This window comes from Mchenga conophoros, linkage group LG14, assembly GCF_057382185.1.
Source record: "Mchenga conophoros isolate Kocher_MC1m ecotype Shallow Benthic linkage group LG14, M_conophoros_male_GT1.1, whole genome shotgun sequence".
NCBI classification, from domain to species: Eukaryota; Metazoa; Chordata; class Actinopteri; order Cichliformes; family Cichlidae; genus Mchenga; species Mchenga conophoros.
Window position 1 is genome coordinate 25,006,838 of NC_140539.1, and position 11,099 is coordinate 25,017,936.

Below are 11,099 nucleotides of genomic sequence, written 5' to 3' on the forward strand. Positions count from 1 at the left end.
GTTGGATGTGTGCATTTATGGAAATCTTGAAAGCGTGTGCTCCTTAATCTCCCCTTTTTGAATCCTCAGAACCACCACCACCACAAAATCATTCCCTCTACACTCGCTGCCTTAATATGTCCCTACTTCAGAAGACACCCTTAAAAAGTGAGGTAAAATAAGAAGCAGTCTTGGCTTCATTTCCACGGCACTCTATTGTCGTCCTAACTTGCAAACTTTCCTCAGATTTGTTTTAGCTAAACTAACAGACTCCACAACCCTGCAGAGAGTATGTATGTAGCCGGCGTATCAGAGAAACTCAGGAGAGTTTTCTCCAAGCACGACATCCCAGTGTATTTCAGACCCAGCAACACGCTCAGACAGAAACTGGTTCACCCGAAAGACAAAACGCCAAAACACAAACTTAACAATGTGGTGTATGCTGTACAGTGCAGCGAGGAATGCTCAGACCTCTACATTGGAGAGACCAAACAGCCACTTCACAAGCGCATGGCACAACACAGAAGAGCCACCTCCACAGGATAAGACTCAGCAGTCCATCTGCATCTTAAGGACAAAGGTCACTCTTTCGAGGATGCCAATGTTCACATTTTGGACAGAGAGGACAGATGGTTTGAAAGAGGAGTGAAAGAAGCCATCTATGTCCACTGTGAGCGACCATCTTTGAACAGAGGCGGGGGTTTACGACACCAACTCTCTGCCATCTATAATCTAGTTTTGAGATCCCTTCCCAGACGTCTTAACGCCCACTCACATCCTGAGCCATCTGACCTCAGGAATTCGCATGATAAGGTGGGGCCAGGTTTCACAATGAACTCACCCGAAAATCTGACTGATTGGGACCCATGCCCAGTTTCACACCTTGGCTCAGGCGATTAGAGGATCATCAGGGGGTCCTTTTGTCCCTCTGTGGGGGGAAACTCCCACTAGGTTTATATCTGGGACTCTCCACCATTTGACCTTAGAACTGAAGAAGCTTCTCGGATGAGAGGTGAAACATCTTCAAGTAACTTAAAGAAGTCCAGACGCTTTTCTTTGCAAGCTCCTTTGACCCTGCAGAGAGCACACAGGTGTGGGATTAACCAAGAAAAAACAAACTGCGAACTTCTGTCTCACTTCCTCGCCTCTGGGTCTCAGATTCTTGGTTCCCTGTCAAATATTCCTCCACAGTGGCTTGCACACGTTGATGAATTTCCATGTTTCCATGAACTCCAAGCAGCCTACTCTGAAATTCACCATCAGGACCAGATACTGCATATTAATCGCATGTACTCGACTGCTTTGTGTGCCAGACTCAGACTCAGAGCTTTGTGATGATTTTACTGCACAGACAGTCTAATTTTTCAGCATCTATATTACATTAAAGAGACAGTTGTTTCCTATATGACCACTTGGTGGCAGTCCTTTTCCTTTTGTCTTTACGGGGCATAAAGTGCACCTTATCAAACACAAACACGCACATGCGTGTCATAAATCCAAAATAAATATTTTAGGTGAGATTATGCCCTAGCGATTAGGATATTAGGAGCACACACTACTGTTTTCTTTCAAACTTAGAACAACATAATAGTAGTTGTAGTGTAAGCCCTTTGACCATTTGGAAGTTTGGCCAAAGTTTAACGCCTTGCTGGACTGTTCTTTTCTTGTTTCGTTTCTTTACTATCAGGCCAGCAGCCACTCCTAGGTTCATATCAACTGATTATTAATAGCCCACATGCAGGGCTGAGAGCTGTGCCATGACGCACATGTAATAATTGTCCAGGGTCTTTAAATGACAGCACTAAGCTTGTAAAATTGCACCGACAGGCCTAGAGGTTTAAAGGGTGTTCGTTTAAACAAGATATTAACTTCACCTGTATGTCGAGTTTAGGTCCTCGAATTATAGCCACAACGTTAAAAGCACCGTCCTGTTTGGCAGGTCTGTCATGCAGCCGAAAGTGGTCTGACCCTAAGTACAGGGTCTGATACCCAGACCATGACAGCAGATCCGGGTCCAGTGGGTTGGCAGTCGGCCTTCATGGATCGGGCTTGTTCCAGCACATTGTACCGGGTTTTATTGTGAGTGATAGGCGATGTTTTTGCTTGTCGTAATCTGGCTCATCTCATTCATGCATGTTGTTTTGTGAATGAATATTTTACCACTAATGTGTTTAAAAAAAAAACTAATTAAATTAAAAATGAGGTCTTTAAAAAAGAAAAGAGAGGAGTGAGAGTGTAGAAGCTGGCAAGGTAAATAACAGTGTTTCAGGATTTTGTTTTTATGGGCAAATTAATTTTTATGAACAACATCAACAAAAAAACACGTTATTTTTTTCTGCCCTGGATATTACAGCTGAATGATTAGGCTACAAGAGAAGGTCCAGTTACACAGAGCATGTTTACCCAGGACTCCACCTAAAACCCTACAGAACAATAAATGTAGAGACAACACACACAAACCCAGACACACACACCCAACTGAGCAAACAATATTCCCTCAAAACAATCTCAGTGAATGTCACTAAAATACATTATAACCGCAGGTTATTGTCTTGTTTCCTCTTTGATAGTAGGCGGCACATGTTGACTCAAGTGACTTTATAAAATGTTTTCACAGTAAATCACAAGGCTTAGTCTTCGAGAGTTAACCGGAAAAAAGTTCGATCTGTTGGGCACTCTCAAAGTGATCCCAATTCCTTTCCACCAAGTTTCCTGAAATTCAGCTTGGTGGCTTTTGAATTTTGCTGACTGACAAACAAACGGTTACAGACAAGGACGACTGTGAATGATTTCACATGATTAAAATTAAAGCTACAGAATGAAGCGGATGATAATGGTGCGATAAATTTAATTGCTAACGAACAAGCGGTTCCAAAGTTCTTGTTTACCTTTAAGACCTACATTAAAGAATATGTGGTAACAAACTGAAGGAACAATTTGCCATCCTTTAAGGAGAAGTCCTTATTTTTTGCACAGGAAGACAAACAAATGAAATACAACTGTTTGCATTGTCTATTCAAATAGCTGCACTGGAAAGTAACCCATAGGTTACATATGCCGAGGTATGCAGCTTGTTACTATGTTTCTGTTCCTAATGAATACAAAGGCATTTTTATTGGAGGAAAAATGTGCATGTTCTCTTTCTGACTAACATAAAGTGTAACAGATGTCATTCAAAGGTCATGCAAAGCAGTACATTGTGTGTATTTTGTGTATTTCATCAATGTCTGTCACAGGCTGTGACCAAAGAGCTGTCTTAGATTATATCCTTGGAGACATTTGTTGTGATGGCACGCACCTAATGGAGGCTGTCTCAATGGGTGCATGTGCGACTCAGTGTACAAGGTGGTATCACATGTTGGAAGTAATATTGATATTTGAATACTTTCTGGGGTTTCCTTGTTAACTGAAACCTGCTGCTGCTGCTGCTGGTGCTGTTGGTGGTGGCAGCACTGGCATGTATGCATGTGTTATTCTCACTTTTATGCTCATCTCAGTCTTTGCATTCAGCAGTCGCTAGGAGTTCTCATTTTTCACGTGGCCTGTGAGTGAATGTCACACTCACAGGCCACGTGCACACACGACGGAAACAATACATCAGCTTTCAGAGAGCTTTGAGAAAAAAAGCTTGAGTCTACAGAAAGCTTTGTTTACACCTTGTCATTATGGAGATAACCACTAACCTTGTCCTCCATGGGACTCAAATTAACAAGGGTAGTGTAAACAGAGGACACGTCTTCAAAGACCCCGAGGCAGAAGCTAAACTTACCTCACAGGGTGGCATAACAGTGTTTAGTGCTTGGCCTTATTTTTCCATAGGAGAGAAGAGAAAAGAAAGCACCAAGGGCAGGGGACAAAGGGTGAAAACGGTTTTGAGTTGGGTTTGTAGGTTAACAGCTGATGGTGTTGCAGCTATTTTGTTCCAACATCCTGGGGGAAAAAAACAACAGAACAAGGTGGAGGTGTTTTGTTATAACACATAAACCTTGGCAGACTCTCGAGGTCTTGCTTAACTGATAACCAAAACAATTGCCAGAACCTACATCCGCTCTCCAGATGAAATGTGCAGTGATATTTGTATTCAGCCCCATTCATCTCACATTCTTCCACAAGAATGCCCCAAATATGGTGAATGTGGCAGGCTTGATGTTACTAGAGCTTTGGAGGAATGCACAGGATATAGTATCTGAAGGATGGCCCAGGGCATTCATTCCTGCTCCTTAGAGAGAGAACAAGTTTGGTGGCTTTGCCTGTTATTGTTTGAATTTGTTTTATGTGGTACAGTCTGTTGGGTCCAAAATGTTCTTCCTGTAGGCTTTTCTTTTCCTTGTTTAATTTTCCTAAGTAACTGCTCTGATCCACTGACGTGAAGCTGTGTGAATAAATACAGTTGTGGCCAGGAGTTCATTCTGACTCATCATAAAAAAATGTTGTGGTACTTTTGTGGCCTTTAATGTTTTCTTTGAACTTTTACAGGGTCGACTGTTGATTGTACAGCGTATATCTTTAAAGACCTTTAAAAACAAGAAATGCGTGTCCAAGTTTGAATATATTTTGTATTTTTTCTACTACACACAGGCTCAAATACATACGGACAAACTCACACTTGATGAGGATGGTGATTTGGGAAGATCATTCCAGAAACTCAATGTTAGCCTGCACTATATAAAATCAGTTATGGATTTTTAAAGTACAGCTCACTAGATATCCTCGCTTATATCAGTTTTATTTCTTTTATTTTTATAAACTTTTCTTCTTTAAACTTAATTGCCTTTGAAGATGGATGTTATCTGAGGTTGATATGATAGTGTGGTCTATTTCTTCTCTTGTCTTTGATTGGTTGGTGGAGTTTTTCACTGTTCAGTTGGTTCCTGCCTTCTGCTTCACTCCCTGATGAAGGCTTGTGTGCTGAAACACGTTGGCGTTTCACCATTGCATGAGAAAAGGTATTTTGAATTATATATGAAAAGAGAGTGCTGTGGAGCTCTTTGATGTGTTTTGGCTTATTGTCCTCTTGGAGCACCCAACTGCATCCAAGTTTCAAACATCTTCATGTGGCTCTGAGGCGAAGCTTTGAGGTAGTCCTCCTTCTTCATGTTCCATCACTTTGTGCAACGTACCAGTCATACATGCAAACCCTCCCGATTTTCCGGGAGAATCACGAATTTCAGTGCCCCTCCCGAAAATCTCCTGGAGCCACCATTCTCCTGAATGTCTCCTGATTTTCCACCTGGACAACAAAAATGAAAAACCATATCCCAGAATTCATAGCATTGCCCAGCCAATTCCAGTTTCCAACAATGGTGGCAGCTACTTAGTTTCGATATCAGTCTTATTACTCTTTCTGGGTCGCAAAATAAACTTTTAGCATATTTTCAGGTGAGAATGTAGCTGTGTAAACATAAAATATCTGAGCCGACGAGAACAGCGAACTCCCAACACATCGTTTTCAAACCCCCACGGTCTTTCGCTACTCAGGTTAAACATGATATATAAGTCACTTAGATAACTTAAAAATTTTATAGTTTTACTTTTTTCAGTGTTTTATTTGTTCCTGAGTAAATCGGTTTGGCTGCCTACCCGGCTTTTGGAGGACCCGGCCCACTTAGACCACAAAGGCCTGGTCCTCAGATGGATGCAGCCTCTGAATTTGGACAGCCCGGCTCAGGGACAGCAATAACTGTGACATTTAACTCACTGTAAAATTCAAGATCTTTGTATATGTCTATGTATATGTAACCCCCCCCCCCCTTTTTTTGAATGTCTCCCTAACTCTGAGGTGTCAAGGTTGGCAAGTATGGTACCAGTACCACTGGCAGCAAAACAATCCCAGAGCATGATGCTACCACCACCATGCTTCACAGCTGGTACAGAGTTCTTTACTCCTCCAAACATACCCAGTCATTGTGGAAAAATAGCTCAATAGCTGTCCCGTCGGAACATCGACGTTTGCTTCAGATGGCTTCTGGCTTTTCCATGTGGGCAGCTGCAAAGTTCTATAGAACTTTATGATGTTTTATTCATTTAGATATAAATAAATAAATATTTACGAATAAATAAATAAAACACAAAATAAATGGTTTTCATTTTGGAGCAGGGGTTTCTTTCTTGGTTGTCACCCTCTCGGTCCTCAGCGGTGTAAAACTCAGTTCACTGTGGACAGAGATGCTGGTTTTCCAGGTTTTAGTGAACGCTGGTTTGAGCCTAAGTGGTTCCTAGAGCATTTCTGAACATCCTAAAAATTTCCTACCTTCACTAAGGAGAAGTTATTAAGCCTCGGCTTTGTCAAGTTGAAAGACATTATAGAAGCTTCAGCGCCACTTAGTAAAAGATTTATATGTGAGTATATGTATATTTGAGCTTGTATGTGTATGTGTGCTATACAATCATTTTATTCCGGAAAGATAACTGTCCGAAGAATTCATTATGAGCCCAAAATTACAGTGATAATCATGCTGATGAATATACATAAATTTCTGACCACAATATTTAAATTGCATTTAAAACTATAAGTATGTATAAATAACCACACAGAATGAGAAGAGTTGTCCAAGAATCTTCAGATGCATTTTTATTTTCTGATTACTGGAGCGATGTGTCACCATCATGTATAAATAAAACATTCATTTTGTGCACAGTGGGAAAAAAAAAAAAAGATTTTTCAGAGAACGCGTCATTGTCTGAGCTGGAAACGTCTGAGACTTCAGCAAATGTTTATCCAAAGTGAAATGAAATGATACAACAATATAAAAAGCACTTTAAGGTAGAGAAACAGAGCAAATAACAAAAGTATGGCCACAGGAGAACACAGATATAAATAATCACAAACATTTGGTAATTGACATTGTAACCAGCCAAGCATTTACCAGTGTATATAAATATATAAATCCATATAAATAAAATTAACTCATTGTTACTTATGCTTGAACTATAACCAGTGAGCCCCTCACCCAAAGCACAAATAGCTAAAAATGATCCAACGCACAATGCTCATCGCAGCTACCAGACACACTAAAACTCACTTTCTATCTATAGATCAACTATAGATAAGGAAGACTTTGGTCAGCCATGTCATTGTTTTTCATTTGGGTTAATTTGCCTACAGTATCTTTGCATTCTGTATGAAACATCAAACAGTTCTTTTTTGATTTCAGGGGTTTGTGAAGTAGAGTTACGTAATTACCAAAGCCAAGCCTACAACACAAAGGTGTGTTGTATCAATATTTGCTCAAGCTCAGCGCTGAGTACACCTACCAGAAATGCCAACAGTTAATAAACTAGAGATAAAGCAGGGCTCGGCACGTATCTCTTCTGTTATTTTGGCTTAATATTACTCACACTGACTGGGAAAATCTGTTTAACAGAGTCTTAACACGAACGTTTTAAGACTCATTGCATAGGTTGGGCTTTTTATCAGTCCTCTCTGTTAAGATCAGCTAAATGACATCTACGTGAAATGTGTAATGTGCCCTGCCAGTCAGTATTGCAGCTCATAAAGGCAACTAAAAACAAACAAACACCAAAACAAAAAAACAAAACCCAGTGATAGCGGTTCTGATGCAAAACTACAGATTAACCACCCAGAGTGAGTGCACGAGATAACATGGCATCACAGATACATCAGATAAACGAACATACACACACTTAAAAAGGAAACGTCACTGATGTTGCATTGCAAGTTTAGTTTACCTGTTGCATTAAGTCCCACAGAGCCTGACATATAATGCCTTCCACGGCTCTGAAGGAAATTTGGGCTGTGTCTAAAATCATCTCGAACTCACGTAGTCGCCTCTCACTGTGTAACACTTGAAACGTGACAGCTTGCTCTGTAGTGAGCTGTAAATTCAGAATGCCAGACATAAATTTTACAGACTGGATTCAGACGCTATAAAATGATCGGTCTGCTTTTTTGTAAATAGTGAGTCTGGAGCTTAAAAGGCAATAAAAAAGAAGCAAGTCTAGTAGTATTTCATAGTGAGATGAGCATGCAAATCGACTGCCCATATATGACCCTATCATGCAAAACACATATATGGTATGCACTCACACAGGACATATGGTGATAAACACAACAAAAAAACAAAAACAAACAAAAAATCAATAAGGACAAACAACATATCATAAGACATCTCACAGGACATGTGTGAAAGCACTGTTCTGCTGCCTGTCTAATACCATGGGGTAAGGCTGGAGGGTTTGGGATGTAAAGAAGATAGTAAGGCTCTGATTTCCACATCGTTCCATTAAGATCTTCATGTTTTCAGTCGTGATTCGCAGAGGTGGCTGATTGCCTGGTTTAGGGCGAGCTTGTTGTAAAAGGAGGGCTCAAGGTGCTCTAGGATCTAAGGAGGTGAGTTATAAGAAAATATGATGACAGATTCATGCTCATCCACACATTTTCTGTCTCTTTACCTTCATGTTTTGTTTTGTTTCTTTTAGGTCATGAGTGCCATGGTGCTCTCCGGCTGGCCGCCAAAGATGCCTAAGAAAAACTCCAGCGCCAGGCGCACGTGGATGGGTACAAAGACGTATGAGGTGTAGACGACCATGGCGATGGCAGAGAAGAGGATGGAGTTGAAGATGGATTTTTCCCACGGCTCCAGGACATAGATACCGGTGATGAGCAGGTATTGGTAGTATAACCAAGCCAGGTACTCCCTCAAGTTCTTGAAGTTCATTCTGCAGAAGTAGTAGTAGAAGAAAAAAAAATACAAGGCTCAACAGAAAGTGTCGTAAGTACTCATAAGCTGGAAATAACATTGGTTGTGCAATTTTTACTGTTACACAGCTACACATTTTTTATACTTTACATTTATCTACTGCATCTATCTTTGACAATTATGAAATAATAAGAAGCATAAAGTAGAAGCCGCATCACAGACCAACGAGCTGAATTTATGGACAAAAATAACGTTTTAGATTTAAAACCAAGACCGTGATGTTATCAGACTACGTCTTATCAAATATGATAAATGATATACGCTGAAGCGGTGGCAGGCAGTGATAGATCCTTCTAGACAGGTAGGGGGCGGGGCCAGCAGGTGCGTTACAGGTGCACTCTTCTAAATGTCGTGCAATTTATTAGAATATGAAAAACAACGTTTCCTTCCCAGTACAGACCCGCTATCATCAACCGTGTGCAATCAAATTAACTTTCCTTGTTACAAAAAGGGGTCTAATAGGACTGTTGTCCTGAAGCCTCCACGAGGTAGTTTCCTGTGATAGTTACCTTTCTTTTTTTCATTAGTGTTAGGATGGTGCCTTGCTTAAAATGCCAAGTTTGACCCAGAAACCTGCAAGAATTTGCGCAAAAGTTATAAATTGTGCCCAAATGACATAAACAAGTGAAACTAGAGTTAGTTATCAACCCACAGCAATGATTACTGAATTTAGATTTTAATACATGTGTATGGACTATATATTAGAAGGCGTGTGCGCTTATTAGCTCTTCAGCCTGTGCCGTCACTCACCTCGGCAGCCGACGTGAGATTCCTTCGTTATACTGCGATTATGAGACCAGAGGAGTCCCCCTGCCGCTGCTGCTGCTCCGCTGCTTTGTGTAAACCAAAAAGCTGCTTCACCAGTTCACCACCAGCCTATATGTGGTACACACATGACACCACACCCACTACCCGTGCTTAGACTCGCGACTCACCTGGCTCGCAGATCACGCAGGTGGAGTGTCCGAGAGATGCGATGCATAGGCCGGTGTTTGTTTATGCAGAGAAAAAGAAAACAGTCCTTGCATAAGAGGCACGGGGGAGAGGGCCGGACCTCTATCCCAGCCATGTGTGGTGTGCTGCTGCTTTGTGCGGCATCTTTAAACTTTGTTCAGTCGGTGTCGCATCGCCTCTGTCCCACCATGCTGCTGCAGCCCGACACTGCGCCACCTCTGACGTAGACAGCAGCGAGCAATCAAGCACCAGCAGCAGCAGCAGGAGCAGCAGCAGGAGGATGGAAAACGGAAAAACAAGCAGAGACCACACTGGTGTACCGCAACTCCGGCATGCTGTAGTTTGCATTTCATTAGAGGAAACCAAATTATTAAAGCGACAAGATATCATACACAGAACGGCAAGAAGCGCGTTCAGCTGAATGCAGCTCACAAAGCATTTCCAAAGCAGCCTCCTCCTCCTCTCCATCCCCTTCTCCGTGATAATACTAGATGAAGTAATAACAGGCTACAACATCTAATGCCTCTTTAATTATATTTTGCAACTCACACTGAGTGTTTCTGGGATGTCTGGGAATGCAGCCTTAAACATTCTCCAGTCCTCACATCTCCTTCTGGACTTGATCATTTCAGTCTATGGATTCATAGCCTGCATACAGCTGTGGGACAACCAAGGGAGCTCAGACACGCCTGTGGAAGAAACTCTCTCTCTCATATACACACAGAGCAGGGTGTCTTTCTGTAAGCACACATACAGCTGAGAAATCTTATCTCCTAACAGTGAGCTTTGCTGACCAGCTCACTTCTTATACTGCATTATTGATGTGTAAACACGGGTAGCGCACCGGTGACGCATAGATGCACCGTCAAGCCCGCAGTTAGCGTCAGGACGATGGATACTGGTCTGAAATGTCAGGCACAGCTCACGAAGGCGCTTCTTCACACCGGACACATGTTTGTAAAGGAGCTGCAGTGAAACCACCGACTGCTGCTGCTGCCTGCGACAAGCACTGGGGAAATCATCATTCAAATCGGACATCCACAGTCTTAAGCCTTTAGGGACTTTGTAGTCTGTAAACAGGGAAACTACAGGTGAATTAGGCCAACACACAAAAGAGAGAGAAAGAGCAAGGGGGATTCGCTTCATTCGTTTTCCCAAGTAGATCTGATTACCGTTAACAACCTGCTCAGGTTTGTGAAAAACAAGGGCTGCCCCCTCCCCTCCCTGAGTCAAAATGTGAAACTAACACACCCTGTGATACACACATTCCTCTGTTTTATATTACATAAAGCTGGCTAGTGGCGGGCTGAACTGTTCCAGCAAACATGGTGGCATGTTTAACCACAGTTCCAGTATGGTTTGCTTTAATGCATTCACATACAAAAAAAGAAATCAGATTTAATAGAGTTAATTAACCCCCCTGTTAAATACATTCCAAGTTTTTAT

General features: G+C 41.7%; 1 protein-coding gene across 4 annotated transcripts; it reads right to left on the minus strand.

Annotated features, from left to right (window-relative positions):
* Positions 1-6,530: 6,530 nt before the first annotated feature.
* On the minus strand, positions 6,531-10,716 carry sptssb (serine palmitoyltransferase, small subunit B). 4 transcript variants are annotated; one of them, XM_085243578.1, is made up of 3 exons: positions 9,635-10,716; positions 8,392-8,658; positions 6,531-8,321 (listed from the first exon to the last, which is right to left on the minus strand). In XM_085243578.1, exons 1-2 carry the CDS (start codon positions 9,766-9,768, stop codon positions 8,415-8,417), a joined length of 378 nt encoding a protein of 125 aa, XP_085099704.1. In that variant the 5' UTR covers positions 9,769-10,716; the 3' UTR covers positions 6,531-8,321; positions 8,392-8,414. The 4 variants fall into 4 exon arrangements, with proteins under 4 accessions (XP_085099704.1, XP_085099705.1, XP_085099703.1 ...); XM_085243579.1 differs by adding an exon at positions 9,209-9,272 and having other exon boundaries at positions 6,531-8,658; positions 9,450-9,773; XM_085243577.1 differs by having other exon boundaries at positions 6,531-8,658.
* Between the last annotated feature and the right edge of the window lie 383 nt (positions 10,717-11,099).

Bases quoted from the DNA above. Each gene is read 5' to 3' on its own strand.
- sptssb (XM_085243578.1), bottom strand. From the start codon at position 9,768: ATGGCTGGGATAGAGGTCCGGCCCTCTCCCCCGTGCCTCTTATGCAAG. The intron at 8,659-9,634 runs GTGAGTCGCGAG...CTACTTCTGCAG, and splicing joins CTGCGTGATCTGCGAGCCAG to AATGAACTTCAAGAACTTGA.